Source organism: Cherax quadricarinatus, chromosome 1 (genome assembly GCF_038502225.1).
Source record: "Cherax quadricarinatus isolate ZL_2023a chromosome 1, ASM3850222v1, whole genome shotgun sequence".
Classification (NCBI taxonomy): domain Eukaryota; kingdom Metazoa; phylum Arthropoda; class Malacostraca; order Decapoda; family Parastacidae; genus Cherax; species Cherax quadricarinatus.
This window is the reverse complement of record NC_091292.1, coordinates 18,382,843-18,406,736: the sequence shown is the minus strand read 5'-3', so window position 1 is coordinate 18,406,736 and position 23,894 is coordinate 18,382,843. Positions and strand designations below refer to the sequence as shown.

Here is a 23,894-nt window from a genome sequence, read left to right as displayed (position 1 = left end):
CAGGGATAACAGGGAAGGCACTACAATGGATCAGGGAATACTTGTCAGGAAGACAGCAGCGAGTCATGGTACGTGGCGAGGTGTCAGAGTGGGCACCTGTGACCAGCGGGGTCCCGCAGGGGTCAGTCCTAGGACCAGTGCTGTTTCTGGTATTTGTGAACGACATGACGGAAGGAATAGACTCTGAGGTGTCCCTGTTTGCAGATGACGTGAAGTTGATGAGAAGAAAACACTCGATCGAAGACCAGGCAGAACTACAAAGGGATCTGGACAGGCTGCAGACCTGGTCCAGCAATTGGCTCCTGGAGTTCAATCCCACCAAGTGCAAAGTCATGAAGATTGGGGAAGGGCAAAGAAGGCCGCAGACGGAGTACAGTCTAGGGGGTCAGAGACTACAAACCTCACTCAAGGAAAAAGATCTTGGGGTGAGTATAACACCAGGCACATCTCCTGAAGCGCACATCAACCAAATAACTGCTGCAGCATATGGGCGCCTAGCAAACCTCAGAACAGCATTCCGACATCTTAATAAGGAATCGTTCAGGACCCTGTACACCGTATACGTTAGGCCCATATTGGAGTATGCGGCACCAGTTTGGAACCCACACCTAGCCAAGCACGTAAAGAAACTAGAGAAAGTGCAAAGGTTTGCAACAAGACTAGTCCCAGAGCTAAGAGGTATGTCCTACGAGGAGAGGTTAAGGGAAATCAACCTGACGACACTGGAGGACAGGAGAGATAGGGGGGACATGATAACGACATACAAAATACTGAGAGGAATTGACAAGGTGGACAAAGACAGGATGTTCCAGAGATTGGACACAGTAACAAGGGGACACAGTTGGAAGCTGAAGACACAGATGAATCACAGGGATGTTAGGAAGTATTTCTTCAGCCACAGAGTAGTCAGTAAGTGGAATAGTTTGGGAAGCAATGTAGTGGAGGCAGGATCCATACATAGCTTTAAGCAGAGGTATGATAAAGCTCACGGCTCAGGGAGAGTGACCTAGTAGCGATCAGTGAAGAGGCGGGGCCAGGAGCTCAGACTCGACCCCCGCAACCTCAACTAGGTGAGTACAACTAGGTGAGTACACACACACTATACACACACGCACACACTATACACACACACACACACACACACACTATACACACACACACACTATACACACACACACACACTATACACACACACACACACACACACACACACACACACACACACACACACACACACACACACACACACACACACACACTACACACACACTCACACAACAGGCTGGCCTACAGAATTCTCCAAGGCCAATGGTATTGATGACTGGACAGACATTTTTCTTAACAAATTACTTAGACTATACAACAAACATTGTCCTATAAAAACGAAACAGATCACAAACAAACGGCTTGGTTGCCCATGGGTAACCAAAGACCTGGAAAACACTCTGATTCTAGGGACCCACAAACTGAAAAAAACCAAGAATATTGTCCTAACTAAACCTAATGAAACACCACTACATCCCACTGACACAGCTAACAAGATAAACGACTTCTTCTCGACCATAGGATCTAATCTCGCCAATAAAATCCCACATACTAATGCCCATGCCGGGGACTACCTAGATGGGAATTTCCCAAATTCCTTCTATCTTGCACCAACTGAGCCCTCGGAAGTCACCGAGATTATAAAGTCACTTAAAAACAACTCAGGGAATCTGTCTAATGTCCCACCATTACTGTACAAGCGAGCGGCCCATATCCTTTCGCATGCTATTTCATTACTTTTTAACAAGTCACTAGAAACTAGCACCTTTTTTTATTTATTTATTTATTTATTTATTTATAATTTGAGCACACTTACAGAGGTACAAAAAAAATACAGATAAGAGCAGCATGCCAAAGCCACTTATACTATGCATAGCATTACGGGCTGGCTTAAAATTAACTTAAGATTAACTAAGCAATGATGAAATCAGTGAAAAACATTAATGTAAACTGATTACTATAAAGCACAAGTGAGTATTACAAAGACAGGTCATTGTTATAAATTCAGTAGAATGGAGTATTCTGTTAGGTAGTGTATTTAAAAAATAATAAAGTTAGATTGGGTTTTAGGTTTAACATTTATGTGATATAATTGTGAGAAACATTTAAGATATACAATTTATAAGGTTCAGTTATTCAGTATTTATTTGGTTTTGGGTGAGTAAGTGATCTTTGAGAAGAGACTTGAATTTATAAACAGGTAGTGTTTCTTTTATATTTACAGGTAATGAATTCCAGATTTTAGGGCCTTTTATGTGCATTGAGTTTTTGCATAGCGTGAGATGGACACGAGGAATATCAAAGAGTGATCTGTGCCTTGTGTTATGGTCATGTGTTCTGTTGAGGTTGGCAAGGAGATGTTTGAGGGGAGGGTTAATATCAGAGTTGAGTGTTCTATGTATGTAATAGGTGCAGTAATAAGTATGGATGTTTTGTATGGTGAGTAGGTTGAGTGTATTGAATATTGGTGGAGTGTGCTGCCTGTAGTGAGAATTTGTTATCATTCTAACTGCAGCCTTTTGTTGGGTAATTAGTGGTCTGAGATGGTTACTTGTTGTTGAGCCCCATGCACAAATTCCATAGGTGAGATAGGGGTAAATAAGAGAGTGATATAGGGCCAGGAGGGCTGACTGTGGAGCATAGTACCGTATCTTCGATAGTATGCCTACAGTCTTGGAAATTTTCTTAGAAATTTGTTGTATATGTGTATGAAATTTGAGTCTATTATCAAGGTGGATTCCTAAGAATTTTCCCTCTGTTAGCTTTGTGATAGGTGATCCGTTTATCATTATGTTAAGAGGGACATCTGTAGCTCTGTTACCAAACTGAATGAAGTAGGTTTTGTCAATGTTTAGTGTAAGTTTGTTAGTACTCATCCAGGTAGATATTTTCTGTAATTCGGTATTTACAGTATTGGCTAGCGTGACTGGGCTCGGGTGGGAGAAGACGTATGTTGTGTCATCAGCAAATAGTGTGGGTTTGAGTAATTGAGAAGCATTTGGTAGGTCATTTATGTATAGGAGAAAGAGAAGAGGGCCAAGGACACTTCCCTGTGGGACACCAACTGTAATTGGTTGTGCAGAAGAGTTTGCCCCATTTGCGTACACATATTGGCTTCTGTTGCTGAGGTATGACTTGAGGTAGTTGAGGGAGTGCCCTCTTATACCATAGTGTGACAATTTTACGTGGAGCAAGTCATGGTCAACTGTATCAAAAGCTTTACGTAAGTCAATGAAGATCCCCAGTGGGACTTCTTTTTTCTCTATTGCAGTGTATATATGTTCTAGCATGTGTATAATAGCATCATTAGTATTTTTATTAGGCCTGAATCCAAATTGGCAGGGGTTGAGTATGTTTTGGGAGATAAGGTAGGAGTAGATTCGTTTATGAATTAATTTTTCGAAGATTTTTGAGAGAGGGTATAAGTTGGATATTGGCCTATAGTTATTCAACTCTGTTTGGTCTCCTCCTTTGTGGATCGGGGTGACCCTTGCTATTTTGAGTACTGTAGGGAAGGTGGAGGATTCAATGGATTTGTTAAAGAGTGTTGCAATGATTGGTGATAGCACTTGTGACACTTTTTTGTATATAAAGGGTGGTAAGGTATTTAAATCCCCTGCCTTGTTTTTTAGTGCGTTGATAATAAGGGAGACTTCGTATGGGTTAGTCGGAGCTAGGAACAGTGTGTTCGGGTAGTTGCCGGTGAGGTAGTCATTTGGTGGGGTATCTGAGCTTGGGATTTTATTGGCAAGGTTTTGTCCTATAGTGGAGAAGAAATCATTGAGTCTGTTTGCTGTTTCTGTTGGTGGGAATTGGGGTTCATCTGATTTTGCTAATTTTATTTCGCTATTTCGTGATATCTTTTTTGTTCCCAGAATTTCTGATAGGGTTTTCCAGGTCTTTTTTATATCACCTCGTAAGTTGGATAATCTGTTCTCATAATACAATTTTTTTGCCCTTCTTATAAGGCTGGTTAGGATTGACGAGTAACGTTTTGTTTGGTCTCTGGTTATGTGACCCATTCTGTACTGTTTTTCATATTGGTGTTTTGTATTTATGGATTTGAGAATGCTGGGTGTTAGCCAGGGACTGTTCAGTCTCTTAGCTGTCATCTGCTTAGTTTTTTTAGGGCAGTGCTTGTTATAGAGGTATTGAGTCTTTTTTAGAAAATTATTAATACATTCGTCAATATCTGTATTGATTTCTAGCTCAGTGTGCCAGTCAATGTTTGCTACTGCTGTTGTGAAGTTATTAATGGCTGCCTCATTGTGAAGTCTGAAGGTGACTTTAGTAGTGTCTTGGGGTAATTTACCAAGAGTTATGAGGAAAGTAGGGTAGTGGTCTGTGGTATTATCTGTAATTATGCCTGATTTTAAAGGGGATATGGTGTTGGTCCAGATGTGGTCAAGTAGGGAAACACTAGTCTCTGTAACTCTTGTAGGTTTTGTTACTGTTGGTAGCAACATACAGTTACTCATTGTGTTTGTGAATTCAGTAACGTGTGGGTCCTGGTCTTGCAGGAGATTTATATTGAAGTCACCTGAGAGTAGTAAGTGATCTTTGTTCATGCGTGCATCAGTTATCATACTTCCTAGGTTTTGACTAAATTGGCTGTGGAACTCTGTAGATGTTTATCAATGTGAGAGGTTTTTGTAGGTATTTGGATTTGAATTTGGCTATTATATATTCCCCATGTTCATCTCTTGTGCAAGTATTAGTGATACATTCTAGTTGGTCTGAGTAGTATATGGCTGTGCCACCCCCTTGTTGGTCTGGCCTACAGTTGTGTATGGCTGTGTAACCAGGAATGGCATAGACATCTGTACTATCAGGCTTTAGCCAGGTTTCAGTTAGTGTAATGATGGACATATTGGCATGTAAGGAATTTAGTAATGCTATGAGGTCATCGTAATGCTTGCTTAAAGATCTGATATTGTAGTTAAAGATAGTTATGTTGTTGTTGGCACTGAGAAGTGCCTTTGATTGTTCTGCAGTGTAGTAATTACAGTAACTGTTTGATTCATTTAAGTCATTAAATAAGAGGTTGGTATCTGGATCAATGCTTGTAATCATAAGATTTGTAGTGAATCTATAGTTAGAATTAAGTATAAAACAAAGTAAATAGTCTTAAGCTAAAAAATAGCACCTGAATTATTTAACAAATGTAAAATAATGAGCTAAGGTAGTTTTTTTTTTTTTTTTTTTTTAGCTAAAATAAAGGAGACAATATAAAAGGGACTAGTACAAATAAAGTGATGATCAAATAATGGAGCTTGGGAATATGATAGTAGGTAGTACTATAAAATAAATGAGCTTTGGAATATAATGGCAAAATTGTGAACTTGTTCTACTTTAGCACCTGAGAATAGCACCTTGATTATTTTAACAATTGTGAATGTATAAGCTAGGGTAGTTATATAAAGCTAAAATAAAGGAGAAAATATATAAGGGACTAAAATTAAGTAATGGTAAACAAAGTTAAATGGACAGATGGTCACTATGAAATAATATTGGTTTAGGAGTAAGATCTGATTTGTAATATTAGATAAATTGAGCAGTTTATTGCACAATAAAAGTAAAAAAAATGAGGTAGTTGGTACTAGCTAGCAAAAGATAGTTTTGGTACTTGCAAAAAAGTAATTGGAATCTACACTAATTGCATACACAATGTAAAGTGACTAAAAAAACAAGTAGTGATAAACAAAATTAAATGGACAGGTAAGAAAAAATGAATATTATTAATTTGGAGTAAGATTTGACTTTTAATTTAAAATTATGAGCAATTAATAGCAGTAAGAAAGTTAGAGTATTGGAGGTAGTTGGCATTAGCTAGTGATGAAAAATAAAAAAAATAATAATGTACAATATAATAGTAACGTACACTATATGCACCACACGTATATATGTATTAAGGGCACTTATCTAATCTGTTACAGAAATGTCAGCTTTTCTAAGGAAGGTAGAGAAATCATGTTCATTTGAGATGGTATATTGTTGTCCTGTTGGTGTTTTCCTTACTAGTATTTTCCCATCTCGCGTGAAACACTGATGTATTTTGTTTTCCTGTTTAAGTTTTCTCAGCCTGAACAGAAGGTTTTGACGTTTTTTTGTTAGACACTCATTTATGTACACTCCATTTTTCATTGTAATTGCTGATTTAATTAGGTCCTTTCTTTTATCGTATGAATGAAGTCTGATCATTATACTGTGTTTACTTCCTGGTTTTCCTAACAAACGTGTTTCTTTGATTTCATTGTTTTGCACGATGACTTGTACGTGGTCCTGTATTATCCTGACAGCAGTTTCTTTGCACTGAGCTTGTGTTATGTCACTAGGAATGTGTGGACTGTTTATTATAACTGCATCAGACAACTTATCTTGTTCAGTTTTGTCGTCTTGGAAATCAAGGTATTCATTTAGTCGAGTGTGCATGTTCTGATTCCAGTCCTTGATTGCTTCTTCAACCTTCATATTTATTGTTGTTATTTGCTCAGTGTGACTGGCTATAGCTGCTTTTAGAGTATTTTCTGTGTCAACACTTCCCGATGTAATCTTCTCTTCAAGGTTTTGGATCTTATTCTCGAGGTTGGTTATCTTGGAATCTCGTCGCTCGAGTGCTGCTTTGATATCTTTGATTTCATTTTCTAGAGCAACGATGTAGTCCTTGATATTGTCAGGAATAATCGTACCTGAGTTATCATGGATGAATCCTTTGAAGGGAGTGGAGTTGGAGGGGGAGTCAGCCATGTTTGTTGTTGTTGTTGTTGTTCCCTGGGTGGCGTCGGTGAGGGGGGTTGATGATACACTGGCGTCCTGCTGGGTAGACAAGTTGAGTTCTAGGATCCTTGCTGTTATTCTTTTATTACTGGTGTTGTGTCTTCTGCGATATCCTTTCATAGTATCACTGAAGTAGATACTGTGTAGCAATGGAGGAGAAGGCTTGTTTTCTCGAAACTACTCAAGATGGCAAGGGTTACACCAATACATAAAGGTGGTGACCCTACAGACAAACAACTATAGGCCTAGGGGCCCAGTATTGGGCCCCTACTTAAACAAGATGGGTCCTACACAGATGACAGCAAGGAAATGAGTGAGCTACTCAAGTCCCAATATGACTCAGTTTTTAGCAAGCCGCTAACCAGACTGAGAGTCGAAGATCAAAATGAATTTTTTATGAGAGAGCCACAAAATTTGCTTAACACAAGCCTATCCGATGTTATCCTGACGCCAAATGACTTCGAACAGGCGATAAATGACATGCCCATGCACTCTGCCCCAGGGCCAGACTCATGGAACTCTGTGTTCATCAAGAACTGCAAGAAGCCCCTATCACGAGCCTTTTCCATCCTATGGAGAGGGAGCATGGACACGGGTCGTCCCACAGTTACTAAAAACAACAGACATAAGAACATAAGAACATAAGAACGAAGGAACACTGCAGAAGGCCTACTGGCCCATGCGAGGCAGGTCCAAGTCCCTACCGGCTTAAGCCAATGCACCCAACCTAGTCAGGTCAGGTCACATTGACTCAAGGGAGGAACACGGCAACCGACCCGTTAGCACAAGCTATCAGGTCTAACTCACACCCACCCACATCTACTCATGTATTTATCCAACCTATTTTTAAAGCTACACAACGTTCTGGCCTCTATAACGGTACTTGGGAGTTTGTTCCACTCATCCACAACTCTATTACCAAACCAGTACTTTCCTATATCCCTCCTGAATCTGAATTTTTCCAACTTAAAACCATTGCTGCGAGTCCTGTCTAGGCTAGATATTATCAGCACACTATTTACATCCCCTTTATTTATTCCTGTCTTCCACTTATAAACCTCAATCATATCCCCCCTAATTCTACGTCTTTCTAGAGAGTGCAGTTTCAGGGCCCTTAGTCTATCCTCATAGGGAAGGTTTCTGATACATGGGATCATCTTTGTCATCCTCCTTTGTACATTTTCCAGAGAATTTATATCCATTCTGTAATACGGTGACCAAAACTGTGCAGCATAATCTAAATGAGGCCTAACCAAGGATGTATAGAGTTGAAGAACAACCTGAGGACTCCTATTATTTATGCTTCTTGATATGAAGCCAAGGATTCTATTAGCTTTATTGCGAACACTTATGCACTGTTGTCTTGGTTTCAGATTACTGCTAACCAGAACTCCTAAATCTTTTTCGCAATCCGTAATATTAAGATCTACATTATTTAGTTTATATGTGGCATGGTTATTGTCCTGTCCAACATTTAGAACTTTGCATTTGTCTATATTAAACTGCATCTGCCACTTCTCCGACCACTGCATCAGTCTATTCAAATCTTCCTGGAGTGCTCGAATGTCCTCGTCAGAATGAATTCGACGGCCTATTTTGGTGTCATCGGCAAACTTGCCGATGTCGCTCTTTATGCCCTCATCTATGTCGTTTATGTAGATTGTGAACAGCAGGGGGCCCAACACTGACCCCTGTGGAACACCGCTCGTGACGCTTCCCCACTCTGATTTCTCCCCATTTATGCAAACTCTCTGCTGCCTATTTGTCAACCATGCCTCTATCCAGGAAAAAATTTCTCCTCCTATTCCATGTGCTTTAATTTTCCTCAATAGTCTCTGATGTGGGACCCTGTCAAAAGCCTTACTGAAGTCCATATACACAATATCATATTCGTTACCATGATCAACCTCCTCAAATACCTTAGTGAAAAAAGTTAATAAATTCGTAAGGCAGGAACGTCCCTTTGTAAAACCATGCTGAGATTCGTTGATTAATTTATGCTTTTCAAGGTGGCTACGAACTGCCTCGGCAATTATTGATTCCATAAATTTTCCCACTATGGAGGTTAGGCTTATTGGTCTATAGTTCGAAGCTAAGGACCTGTCACCTGTTTTGAAAATAGGTATCACATTTGCCATTTTCCACTTATCTGGCACCATGCCAGTTTGTAGTGATATGTTGAAAAGATTAGCCAAAGGTGTGCTAAGCTCCTCTTTACATTCCTTTAGAACCCTTGCATACAGTTCATCAGGGCCTGGGGATTTGTTAGGTTTTAATTTATCTATTTGCCTAAGGACCATGTCACTTGTGACCCTAATAGTGCACAGTTTATTATCGTCCTGTTCTACATAATTTATCATTACTGGAATATCACTGGTATCCTCCTGTGTAAAAACTGAGAGGAAGTATGTGTTAAAAATTCTACACATTTCCTTATCACTGTCAGTGAGCTGACCCGAGGAACTTTTGAGTGGGCCTATCTTGTCCCTGATCTTACTTCTGTATACCTGAAAGAATCCTTTTGGGTTAGTCTTCGATTCTCTTGCAACTTTAACCTCATAATCTCTTTTTGCTTTTCTAATTCCCTTTTTTATTTCTCTCTTTAACTGAATATATCGATTTCTTAATTGCCCCTCTCCTCTTTTGATTTGCCTATATATGCCTCTCTTTTGACCAATCAGATATTTTAATCTATTGTTCATCCATTTAGGATCATTTTTGTTTGATCTGATTTCCCTATTTGGAACATAATTTGACTGAGCAGCTAGAACTATGCCCTGGAAAGCATCATATCGGCAACCATCACCACCTACCTGACCCCTAGTCAGGTCATTCCAGTTCAGCCCACCTAAGTAATTTTTCAGTCCTATGAAATCAGCCAAGCGAAAGTCAGGGACGGAGACTTGATTGCCATTATTAGGGGAATTCCATGATATGTTAAAACTGAGTGATTTGTGATCACTCTCCCCAAGCTCATCATTAACCTCAAGATTATTAATTAGTGTTTCCCTACTGGCAAGAACCAAGTCAAGGAGGTTATTTCCCCTAGTTGGCTCTGTCACAAACTGTTTTAAAAAACAATCCTGGATCGTATCAAGAAAGTCACCCGACTCTAAATTTCCTGTCAAATTGCTCCAGTCAATCTGTCTATAGTTGAAATCTCCCATTAGCACAACATTTTCGTATGTAGATGCCTTACGAATTTCGTCCCATAGAAGTTTACTGCACTCCCTATCAAGATTTGGGGCCCTGTAAATCACACCCAAAATTAGTTTTTCTCGGCCCTCGAGAAGCTGTAACCAAACAGATTCAGTGGCTGACGCTTCTAATTTAATATCTTGTCTAACACAACAATTTAAATTGTCTCTGACATACATCGCTACTCCACCACCTTTCCTGTTGACCCTGTCAGTGTGGAATAATTTATAGCCTTGTATGTGACATTCAGATGGCATCTCTCTATCTTTCAGATTGAGCCAGGTCTCTGTTATAGCAATAATATCTATGTTTCCTGCACTTGCAATTAATCTTAGCTCATCTATCTTATTTCTAACACTCCTGCTATTAGTATAGTAAACCTTAAGGGAGCTAGTCCCTTGCTGCCCTCTGCTGTCCCCCTTTGTTTTCTGACCTGTTCTATTGTCTTTATTTATAACTTCATGCTGAATGCCTTTTATACATTTACTGTTTCCAACCCTAGTGTTGCAACCTGCTTGTTTCCCACACACACCCATACCTCTATCTTCCATCAGTTTAAAATCATAGGCATTTCACCAATGGCCTTCTCAATCGAGTCTGCAAGTGCTACCACCCCTGCCCCAGAGAGATGAACCCCATCCCTTGCATACATATCATGTTTGCCATAAAAGTTGTTCCAGTTGTCAATGAATGGGATTGCAAGTTCCTTGCAGTATCTGTCTAGCCAGCAATTTACACCAATTGCCCTAGACAACCATTCATTTCCTACTCCCCTTCTAGGCAAGATGCTACATATGATTGGGATCCCTCCCTTAGACTTAATGAAATCTATAGCTGACCTGTACTTATCTAGCAGCTCTTCTCTCCTACCCTTCCCAATATCATTTCCACCAGCACTGAGACAGATAATGGGCTTGTTCCCATTACCTGACATGATATTATCCAGTCTGTTGACAATGTCCCCAACACCAGCTCCAGGGAAGCACACTCTATCTCTCATCTTCTTATTCCTATTACAAAAAGCACGGTCAACATATCTTACCTGAGAGTCACCAACCACAAGAATGCGCTTACCTTCATTAGCAGGGGCAGTAGTACCCTTACCTTCACTGGCCACTGAAGTACATTCATCCTGGAGAACAGAGAAGCGATTTCCTACCTTCAGATCTTCACTCTTAACTTTCCTTACTCTGATGCGCCTCCCATTACTGTGAACAACTCGCCACTTGTAGCAGGTGCTGGGCTGCACCTCACTGCTGGTACCCGTTGCTACCTCCCCACCTACAGCCTCCTCACAGTGAGAGACAGACTGCACCTCACTGCTAGAAGCCTCATTCCCCACATCTCCAACCACCTCACACTCTCTCCCAGGCCCATTGAGGTGGACCTTCAGCCTCCTAATCTCCTCCTGGAGAAGCAAGACCTCCTCCTTCAACTCTCCAAACTCAGTTTTTAAAACACTGCAGAAGCAAGCCATGCTTTGTAACCGTCCACGCTAATCCCCAAAGCAGCTCAGGGTCTGTGACCTCACGTGACGACTGACCACTGAACACTCCACAAAGGGGGCAGTAAAGCAACAGCAAAGAACTACAGACCAATAGCACTAACATCCCATATCATAAAAATCTTTGAAAGGGTCCTAAGAAGCAAGATCACCACCCATCTAGAAACCCATCAGTTACACAACCCAGGGCAACATGGGTTTAGAACAGGTCGCTCCTGTCTGTCTCAACTATTGGATCACTACGACAAGGTCCTAAATGCACTAGAAGACAAAAAGAATGCAGATGTAATATATACAGACTTTGCAAAAGCCTTCGACAAGTGTGACCATGGCGTAATAGCGCACAAAATGCGTGCTAAAGGAATAACAGGAAAAGTCGGTCGATGGATCTATAATTTCCTCACTAACAGAACACAGAGAGTAGTCGTCAACAGAGTAAAGTCCGAGGCAGCTACGGTGAAAAGCTCTGTTCCACAAGGCACAGTACTCGCTCCCATCTTGTTCCTCATCCTCATATCCGACATAGACAAGGATGTCAGCCACAGCACCGTGTCTTCCTTTGCAGATGACACCCGAATCTGCATGACAGTGTCTTCCATTGCAGACACTGCAAGGCTCCAGGCGAACATCAACCAAATCTTTCAGTGGGCTGCAGAAAACAATATGAAGTTCAACGATGAGAAATTTCAATTACTCAGATATGGTAAACATGAGGAAATTAAATCTTCATCAGAGTACAAAACAAATTCTGGCCACAAAATAGAGCGAAACACCAACGTCAAAGACCTGGGAGTGATTATGTCGGAGGATCTCACCTTCAAGGACCATAACATTGTATCAATCGCATCTGCTAGAAAAATGACAGGATGGATAATGAGAACCTTCAAGACTAGGGAGGCCAAGCCCATGATGACACTCTTCAGGTCACTTGTTCTATCTAGGCTGGAATATTGCTGCACACTAACTGCACCTTTCAAGGCAGGTGAAATTGCCGACCTAGAAAATGTACAGAGAACTTTCACGGCGCGCATAACGGAGATAAAACATCTCAATTACTGGGAGCGCTTGAGGTTCCTAAACCTGTATTCCCTGGAACGCAGGAGGGAGAGATACATGATTATATACACCTGGAAAATCCTAGAGGGACTAGTACTGAACTTGCACACGAAAATCACTCACTACGGAAGCAAAAGACTTCGCAGACGATGCACCATCCCCCCAATGAAAAGCAGGGGTGTCACTAGCACGTTAAGAGACCATACAATAAGTGTCAGGGGCCCGAGACTGTTCAACTGCCTCCCAGCACACATAAGGGGGATTACCAACAGACCCCTGGCAGTCTTCAAGCTGGCACTGGACAAGCACCTAAAGTCAGTTCCTGATCAGCCGGGCTGTGGCTCGTACGTTGGTTTGCGTGCAGCCAGCAGCAACAGCCTGGTTGATCAGGCTCTGATCCACCAGGAGGCCTGGTCACAGACCGGGCCGCGGGGGCGTTGACCCCCGGAACTCTCTCCAGGTAAACTCCAGGTTACCATTGCTATCCAAAATCTTTGAGAAACTCGTGCACAGGAGACTATATTCATTTATAACAGCACAAAACATACTCAACCCCTGCCAATTTGGATTTAGGAAAAATAAAAGCACTAATGATGCAATCATAAAAATGCTAGATCTGCTTTACACAGCATTGGAAAATAAGGAATATCCACTAGGAATTTTTATTGACCTAAGAAAAGCTTTTGACACAGTAGACCACGACATCCTACTCCACAAACTTGACCATTACGGTATAAGAGGCCATGCGCTTACTTATTTCAAATCTTACCTTACTAATAGGTATCAGTATGTTACCATTAAAGACACAGCATCAACAACACAGCCACTTGATACTGGAGTTCCGCAGGGAAGTGTCCTTGGTCCCCTGCTCTTCCTCATATACATCAATGATCTTCCAAACGTATCCCAACACCTGAAACCCATTCTCTTTGCTGACGACACGACTTATGTCATCTCTCACCCTAATCTTGCCACCCTCAACACCATTGTTAACGAGGAGCTGATCAAAATATCGACCTGGATGACAGCCAATAAACTTACGCTTAACACTGACAAAACCTACTATATTATGTTTGGTAGCAGAGCAGGATATGCACAAATTAACATTAAGATCGACAACACTCTAATTACCAGACATAATGAGGGCAAATTCCTAGGCCTATACCTTGACAATAACCTGAATTTCAGCACCCATATCCAACACATAACCAAAAAAGTATCCAAAACAGTTGGGATCCTCTCCTAGATACGATACTACGTGCCGCAAAATGCCCTTCTCACACTATACCACTCACTTATTTATCCATACCTCACCTATGCTATTTGTGCTTGGGGATCAACTGCAGCAACACACCTAAAGCCAATAATAACCCAACAAATAGCTGCAGTAAGAATAATCACTAAATCCCATCCCTGGCAACACCCACTCCCCCCCACTCTTCATAGATCTAAACTTACTCCCTGTTCAGTACATCCACACTTACTACTGTGCAATCTACATCTACAGGACCTTAAACTCCAATATCAACCTTGACCTAAAACGCTTTCTTGATAGTTGTGACAGAACCCACAGGCATAACACCAGACACAAACATCTCTACGACATTCCCCATGTCCGACTAAACCTTTACAAAAATTCAATGTATGTCAAAGGCCCTAAAATCTGGAACACCCTACCTGAGAACTCTAGAACTGCAGACACATTCATCACCTTCAAAACTACCATTAGAAAACATCTTATCTCCCTGATAAACCCCATCAACTAACTGCACGAGTACCACCTGGTGGTTCACACTTACACTCACTCACCCATTTGACCATAAACAGAAATATTAATCTCAATCTTAAAATAATGAATCCTATGATACTCCAATACTGAAACTATGTACTGTGCCAAAACAAAAGCATTGACATTGCTAAACTCACAAACTAGTATTTAGTCACTTAGCCATAATACCAACTTACCTCATAATTTGTAATATTTTAAAATAAAGAATTAAACTAAGTCTGCCCGAAATGCCTAGCCATGCTAGGCGTTCTAGTGGTACACTCTGTAATCATTATTTAACTACATGTAAACCACACAACCAAATTCTGTAAATTCAACATTGTAATCTTTATAGAGAATAAACTTTGAATTTGAATTTGAATTAGTGTCTTGTAGTTTTGAACTGTAGTATCGGCGCCTCTGTGGCAAGACAGTGATGGTGAAAGCGTTTCTTCTTTTTTGGGTCACTATATATGTGTATATATATATATATATATATATATATATATATATATATATATATATATATATATATATATATATATATATATATATATATATATATGCAATAAGATCACAGTAAACAGGTGATTTTAAAATATGCAAAACAACCACTGTGAAAGAGTAATGAAATTCTAAGCGCTTTCGTGACTACTCACAATTAAAGGGCTTAGACCACACCTCAGTCAACTCCCACAACAAAGAAACACCTTACGCGGGACAATACCGGACTCATAAGAAAAGAGGAACACTGCAGTAGGTCCGCTGGTCCAACTAGACAGGTCCTCACGACATCCCACTAACAAATTATTCTACCCAAGAAATAAGGTTTATTATTTGTCCAATGTATTATTAAACTCTAACCAAATTTTATTAATTATAAATGAATCTAATTTATATAAACCTAAGGAAATACTCATATTATTTTCAAAACTGCTTTTTATGAAACAAGATTCAATTATATTTCTGTCAACCATGGACTTGCTTGATACAACTTTCTCAACTTTTTGAAAATCAATTGGATGGTTAAAGTCTCTCACATGAATAAATAGAGCATTGGAATCTTGTCCAGTTCTAATGCTATATTTATGTTGTTTTAATCTAAGTTCGAGACTTTTACCAGTTTGACCGTAATAAACTTTATCGCAAATTTTACAAGGAATCTTATAGACACATCCGTCAGCATTTTGAGGGGGAATTCTTTATCAAAAGTTTTTTTTACTGTATCAAGATTTTTAAATACAACTTTGATATTAAAAGTCTTAAGAAGAGAAGTCATATCAACCAAGTTTTCATGGTAAAGGAGAACCATGCAAGATTTCAGGTACGTCTTGCTACTTTTACTTACACTTAGGTCACACTACACATACATGTACACGTTTATGTATACACAGTATGAGTTTTCTTTGATTTTATCTTGATTGTTCTTGTTCTTATTGCTTTTCCTTTCATATCCATGGGGAAGTGGAATAAGAATCTTTCCTCCGTAAGCCATGCGTGTTGTAAAAGTCAACTAAAATGTCGGGAACAATTGGCTAGTAACCCCTTTTCCAGTATAGCCTACTAAAAAGAAAAAGAAGAAAACCGTCAAAGAGAGATGTTTGAATGTGCGTGGATATTGTGCGAATGATAAGAAAGAGATGATTGTGGATGATACACAGATTCGCTTTGTAGACTTCGTCATGTATGGTCACAGACGCTCATGCTCCTGTCAAACAGTCTCCTTACAATCCCCGTTGGGGAGGGGAACCTCTACCACCTCCACGATGTCTCATCGTGTGAGGATTAAATCCAAGACTTCTGTCATCAACGACGCCACGAAGCTTGAACTTGCGTCCTCTCTCAACACCAGTCTGCAAGTCAAGTTCTCGAAAGTTACTTCTCTGAAAGAAGCTTTCATTGTCACCTTTCTTGATGATGAAGAAGCAGACAAGGTACTCCTACTGCAATGAAGATCTTACACCACTTGCGCCATAGACCACTTGCGCCATTTACCTTTCTTAACCTCCTCTCCTCCACCCTCCCATCGTTTTCCAGTATTTCCATCCTTCCCCATCCTTCTTCCTATCTTACCGCAGTTCTGGTCGTATTTGAGTTGAGATTGTGGATGTTATGAATGAGAAGAAGCTGGATGTCCTGGCTTTAAGTGAAACAAAGCTGAAGGGGGTGGGAGAGTTTCAGTGGGGAGAAATAAATGGGATTAGGTCAGGGGTTTCTAATAGAGTTAGAGCTAAAGAAGGAGTAGCAATAATGTTGAAGGATAAGTTATGGCAGGAAAAGAGGGAATATAAATGTTTAAATTCAAGGATTATGTGGAGTAAAATAAGGGTTGGATGTGAAAAGTGGGTTATAGTAAGCGTTTATGCACCTGGAGAAGAGAGAAGTGTAGAGAGAGAGAGATTTTGGGAAATGTTGAGTGCGTGGGGAGTTTTGAACCAAGTGTGAGAGTACTTGTGGTTGGGGATCTCAGTGCTAAAGTGGGTAAAAATGTAGAGGGAATAGTAGGTAAATTTGGGGTGCCAGGGGTAAATGAAAATGGGGAGCCTTTAATTGGGCTATGTGTTGAAAGAGGTTTGGTAATCAGTAATACATATTTTATGAAAAAGAGGATAAATAAATATACAAGGTATGATATAGTACGTAATGAAAGTAGTTTGTAAGATTATGTATTGGTGGATAAAAAGTTGATTGATAGGCTTCAGGAAGTACATGTTTATAGAGGGGCAACTGATATATCTGATCATTATTTAGTTGTAGCTACAGTTAGAGTAAGAGGTAGATGGGACAAAAGGAAAATGGCAACAAGTAAGAGAGAGGTGAAAGTGTTTGAACTAAAGGAGGAGGAAGTTAGGGTGAGATATAAGCAACTATTGGCAGAAAGGTGGGCTAGTGCAAGTTTGAGTAGTGATGGGGTTGAAGATGGTTGGAATAGTTTTAAAAATGCACTATTAGAATGTGGCGCAGAAGTGTGTGGGTATGGGAGGGTGAGTGCAGGAGGAAAGAGGAATTATTGGTGGAATGATGAAGTAAAGGGTGTGATAAAAGAGAAAAAGGTAGCTTATGAGAGGTTTTTTACAAAGCAGAAGTGTTATAAGAAGAGCAGAGTATATGGAGAGTAAAAGAAAGGTGAAGAAAGTGGTGAGTGCAAAAGGAGAGCAGATGACAGAGTGGGAGAGGCACTGTCAAGAAATTTTAATGAAAATAAGAAAAAATTGGAGTTAGATAAAGAAGTTAAGAAAGCCTAGGGAACGAATGGATTTGTCAGTTAAAAACTGAGTAGGGGAGTTAGTAGATGAGGAGATGGAGGTATTGGGTAGATGGCAGGAATATTTTGAGGAACTTTTAAATGTCGATGAAGAAAGGGAGGCGGTAATTTCATGTACTGGCCAGGGAGGTATAACATCTTTCAGGAGTGAAGAAGAGCAGGATGTGAGTGTGGGGGAGGTGCGTGCGGCATTACACAGAATGAAAGGGGATAAAGCAGCTGGAAGTGATGGGATCATGACAGAAATTTGGTATTTTTGTTTAATAAATGTATGAAAGAGGGGAAGGTACCTAGGAATTGGCAGAGAGCATGTATAGTTCCTTTATATAAAGGGAATGGGGACAAAAGAGCTTGTAAAAATTATAGGGGAATAAGTTTACTGAGTATACCAGGAAAAGTGTACGGTAGGGTTATTATTGAAAGAATTAGAGGTAAGACAGAGAGTAGGATTGCAAATGAGCAAGGAGGCTTTAGAGTGGGTAGGGAATGTGTAGATCAAGTGTTTACATTGATGTTTATATGTGAACAGTATTTAAAGGTAGGGAAGTTTTCATTGCATTTATGGATTTAGAAAAGGCATATAATAGTGTGGATAGAGGAGCAATGAGGCAGATGTTACAAGTATATGGTATAGGAAGTAAGTTACTAAATGCTGTAAAGAGTTTTTATGAGAATAGTGAGGCTCAGGTTAGGGTGTGTAGAAGAGAGAGAGATTATTTCCCGGTTAAAGTGGGTCTTAGAAAGGGATGTGTAATGTCACTATGGTTGTTTAATATATTTATAGATGGGGTTGTAAAAGAAGTAAATACTGTACTAGGGTGTTGGGGAGAAAGTTGTGATTAAATTATGGGGAATCAGATACAAAATGGGATTTGACACAGTAACTTTTTACTGATGGTACTGTGCTTATGGGAGATTCTGAAGAAAAGTTACAAAGGTTAGTAGACGAGTTTGGGAGGGTGTGTAAAGGTGGAAAATTGAAAGTGAACATAGATAAGAGTAAGGTGATGAGAGTATCAAGTGATTTAGATAAAGAAAAATTGGATATCACATTGGAGAGAGGGAGTATGGAAGAAGTGAATATTTTTAGATATTTGGGAGTTGACGTGTCAGCAGATAGGTTTATGAAGGATAAGGTTAACCATAGAACTGATGAAGGAAAAAAGGTGAGTCGTGTGTTGAGGTATATGTGGAGACAAAAAACGTTGTCAATGGAGGCAAAGAAGGGAATGTATGAAAGCATAATGGTACCAACACTCTTATATGGGTGTGAAGCTTGGGTTGCAAATGGTGCAGTGAGGAGGCTGCTGGAGGCAGTGGAGATGTCCTGTCTAAGGGCAAGAGAATTCGGAGTGTGGAAATTAGGAGGCGTGGAGTTGATAAAAGTATTAGTCAGAGGGCTAAAGAGGGGTTGTTGAGGTGGATTGGTCATTTAGAGAGAATGGATCAAAGTAAAATGACCTGGAGAGCGTATAAATCTGTAGGGGAAGGAAGGCGGGGTAGGGGTCGTCTTCGAAAAGGTTGGGGGGAGGGGGGTAAAGGAGGTTTTGTGGGCGAGGGGTTTGGACTTTCAGCAAGCGTGTGTGAGCGTGTTAGATAGGAGCGAATGGAGACGAATGGTTTTAGGGACCTGACGAGTTGTTGTAGTGTGAGCAGGGTAATATTTAGTGAAGGGATTCAGGGAAACCTGTTGTTTTTATATCGCCAGACTTGAGTACTGGAAATAGGAAGTACAGTGCCTGCACTTTAAAGGAGGCGTTTGGGATATTGGCAGTTTGGAGAGGTATGTTATATATCTTTATATATGCCTCTAAACTGTTGTATCTGGGCGCCTCTGCAAAGACAGTGATTGTGTGAGGTGAAAGTGTTGAATGATTAAAGTATTTTCTATTTGGGGATTTTATTTCTTTTTGGGTCATCCTGCTTCGGTGGGAGACGGCCGACTTGTTGAAAAAATTATATATATATATATATATATATATATATATATATATATATATATATATATATATATATATATATATATATATATATATATATATATATATATCTAGTAACCCCTTCTCCTGTATATATTCCTAAATGTAAAAGGAGAAACTTTCGTTTTTCCTTTTGGGCCACCCTGCCTGAGTGAGTAGTCACGAAAGCGCTTGGAATTTCTCTATTCTTTCAGAGTGGTTGTTTTGCATATTTTGAAATCACCTGTTTACTGTGATCTTATTGTGTATATATATAAGTCTGCTGAGTATACCTGGTAAAGTGTATGGTAGAGTTATTATTGAAAGAATTAAGAGTAAGACGGAGAATAGGATAGCAGATGAACAAGGAGGCTTTAGGAAAGGTAGGGGGTGTGTGGACCAGGTGTTTACAGTGAAACATATAAGTGAACAGTATTTAGATAAGGCTAAAGAGGTCTTTGTGGCATTTATGGATTTGGAAAAGGCGTATGACAGGGTGGATAGGGGGGCAATGTGGCAGATGTTGCAAGTGTATGGTGTAGGAGGTAGGTTACTGAAAGCAGTGAAGAGTTTCTACGAGGATAGTGAGGCTCAAGTTAGAGTATGTAGGAAAGAGGGAAATTATTTCCCAGTAAAAGTAGGCCTTAGACAAGGATGTGTGATGTCACCGTGGTTGTTTAATATATTTATAGATGGGGTTGTAAGAGAAGTAAATGCGAGGGTCTTGACAAGAGGCGTGGAGTTAAAAGATAAAGAATCACACACAAAGTGGGAGTTGTCACAGCTGCTCTTTGCTGATGACACTGTGCTCTTGGGAGATTCTGAAGAGAAGTTGCAGAGATTGGTGGATGAATTTGGTAGGGTGTGCAAAAGAAGAAAATTAAAGGTGAATACAGGAAAGAGTAAGGTTATGAGGATAACAAAAAGATTAGGTGATGAAAGATTGAATATCAGATTGGAGGGAGAGAGTATGGAGGAGGTGAATGTATTCAGATATTTGGGAGTGGACGTGTCAGCGGATGGGTCTATGAAAGATGAGGTGAATCATAGAATTGATGAGGGAAAAAGAGTGAGTGGTGCACTTAGGAGTCTGTGGAGACAAAGAACTTTGTCCTTGGAGGCAAAGAGGGGAATGTATGAGAGTATAGTTTTACCAACGCTCTTATATGGGTGTGAAGCATGGGTGATGAATGTTGCAGCGAGGAGAAGGCTGGAGGCAGTGGAGATGTCATGTCTGAGGGCAATGTGTGGTGTGAATATAATGCAGAGAATTCGTAGTTTGGAAGTTAGGAGGAGGTGCGGGATTACCAAAACTGTTGTCCAGAGGGCTGAGGAAGGGTTGTTGAGGTGGTTCGGACATGTAGAGAGAATGGAGCGAAACAGAATGACTTCAAGAGTGTATCAGTCTGTAGTGGAAGGAAGGCGGGGTAGGGGTCGGCCTAGGAAAGGTTGGAGAGAGGGGGTAAAGGAGGTTTTGTGTGCGAGGGGCTTGGACTTCCAGCAGGTATGCATGAGCGTGTTTGATAGGAGTGAATGGAGACAAATGGTTTTTAATACTTGACGTGCTGTTGGAGTGTGAACAAAGTAACATTTATGAAGGGGTTCAGGGAAACCGGCAGGCCGGACTTGAGTCCTGGAGATGGGAAGTACAGTGCCTGCACTCTGAAGGAGGGGTGTTAATGTTGCAGTTTAAAAACTGTAGTGTAAAGCACCCTTCTGGCAAGACAGTGATGGAGTGAATGATGGTGAAAGTTTTTCTTTTTCGGGCCACCCTGCCTTGGTGGGAATCGGCCAGTGTGATAATAATAAAAAAAAAAAAAAATATATATAATATATATATAAATATATATATATATATATATATATATATATATATATATATCTGCATATATATATATATATATATATATATATATATACATACAATAAAACATGTAATATAAAGTTACAATTGTGTGGATGCTTGGCAGGTTTGCGACGGTTCTGTGCTGACATACAACACATGCTGGGCTTCAGACCAAGGCTGTACTGGCGTGTGTGCTGGAAGTTCGTCTCTCCTCTCTTCATTCTCATCACGGTGAGTGTTATTCTTATTGTTTACTCTAAAGTGTTTTTTCTTTAGTATGTTTAACTCGCTTTTTGATGTCTAGAATAAATTTATGTAAATGTTTTCAAAATCTTTAACTCTTTTCGTAAAGGTTTTAAAGGAAATGTATATCTACAAAATGGGTGTTCTTCATGCAAAATGTTGTTGAACACAGTAATATTAAAGTAAAATTAATCAATATTTTCTTAAACATTAGTGGAATAAAATCATTTAAAAATAAATTACATTTTATGTCACCGTCCTCGATTTTAGGCACCCCATCTCCAAATTTTCACTTCATTCCAGAAAAAAAAAATACTTATTGTTACAAAAAACTTGTCCTTGTAATAAAAATGTGTTCTTCCATATGGCCTGTCTGCACAGATCTTGATCGGTCTCCAGACCCAGATATCTGGTCAGCTGGAATATAATGGTCCCACACACTACCTGTACCCGGGCTGGGCAGAGGCTGTTGGCTGGCTCATCACCTCCTCGCCCATGCTCATGATTCCTCTCTGGATGTGCATCACCGTGTGGAGGCAGCCTGGTTCACTCAGACAGGTAATAACATCACTTAGTAACCACTCACTGCTACAGTCTCTCAGCCATGGTGATGAACACCGTAGTTTTGAAGAATCGAAGCACAGGCGCTCATCACCAACTCCAAGGCTGAGGGACCGATTATATCGCCTTTGTATATAGTTCTACAGTCTTCCCATTATGTCCTTGAATTTGTGTTGATAAAGCCACTGGATGGCGAAACGTCTACCAATAAAGACACCCAGATGTTGCATACGTGTCTAATTCTTCATCTTGTTGATGTTGTTTACCTTTCATGTACGATAGTGGATTGCCTACTAGTGGATTGTGGATTGACCTACTAAAGTCTACCAGCTCAGTCTGACACATTTCATTCCCTCACGTGTGTGCCCTTCAAGAATGGTACCTTGATACTGATGCAGGGCTCTTATTTCAACGAATTGGAACTGCCTTATCTTGAATCAAATCTGATTTCCTCACGTTCTCCTAGCGCTCCCCATTCTCTCAGTGAAAGCAATAATAGCACCACCTATGTGTGACATCCAACCTGTGTGACGGAATATGACAGGGAAACATAACAACTAGCTTTTGTTCATATGTAACTATCATAAGAGTAGGATACAACACTGCAGATGGGGGTTAGTGCCAAAATAAAATTTTCAGCAAGGCCAATGAAGAGTGTCTTTGGGCTGTTTAAATGTCTGAAATGTATTCTGCGTGCCCTCAGATAGATAGGACAATCTGTTAAGATATGCTGGACAGACAGTGTGACCTAACAGCCCTCACAGAGTGATGCCGATCATTTTATTCTGTGATATCTGTAAGTTGCGTTGCGTGTATCCGATACCTAACTGCGAGATTATTATTATTATAATCAAGGGGGAAGCGCTAAACCCGTAGGATTATACAGCGCCCAGGGGGGGGATGTGGAAGGCATTCAGGCTTAATTCGGGGAACTGGAGCACAGATCCAATTCCCTAAATCAAGAGCCCCTCACCAACATCAAGGAACCTTCCCTGAGGGGACCTAACTGCGAGAGAATAGTCTCCAAAACCCAACAGTGGTGGGAAGATGGCCAGACTTCTAAACATGGTTTGACAGAAAACAGTTTGTGGTCAAACACAACCAACCCTGTTTCCAGCGATGGTGAGAGAGCACTGAAAATTAGACGAATTAAGGAATACCCGCATGGAAAATTAGATCCTGAGTAGCTGACCGAACCTGCTGAGTTTGCAATGTTCATTGCCCTGAGTATCGGCAGGTCCAGGGAGCCAGCAAAAGAAGGCTTCTTTGTGCCTACTAGAATTGTGATATAACTAAATCTATATGCGAAGAATGATGGGATAAGATGATTCGAATTTCTGCATGGCCTAGCCAATTTAAGTTCGGCTATCAAAACTTTGGGTACCCAGTCCCTGGACCCATTATGTACCTCTGTAATCTTTTGACTACCGCCCACAGGATGGGTATGGAGTGCATAATAAACATATACTAACTGCATGGCCTATAATGCACCGCATGACCCGAAATGCTCTCTTTAACTATGGGCTTTCTGCATGCGCAACTAAATATTTGTCACCCCTTTCTGTACAAACTTTGTATCATGCTGAAATAAAAATTATTCTTATTATTTAATGGGAAGGGGACAAAAGACATTGTAAAAATTACAGGGGAATAAGTTTACGGAGTATACCAGG

The 23,894-nt window shown here is 40.3% G+C and overlaps 1 protein-coding gene across 1 annotated transcript in view; it reads left to right on the top strand.

Moving 5' to 3' along the window:
• LOC128685051 (sodium-dependent dopamine transporter-like) overlaps window positions 1–23,894 on the top strand; it is a 68,021-nt gene that overhangs the window by 26,947 nt on the left and 17,180 nt on the right. The window contains exons 10-11 of the mRNA XM_070100716.1: window positions 21,542–21,648; window positions 22,042–22,218. Coding sequence (XP_069956817.1) covers window positions 21,542–21,648; window positions 22,042–22,218 — 284 coding nt within the window. The remainder of the gene's footprint in view (window positions 1–21,541; window positions 21,649–22,041; window positions 22,219–23,894) is intronic.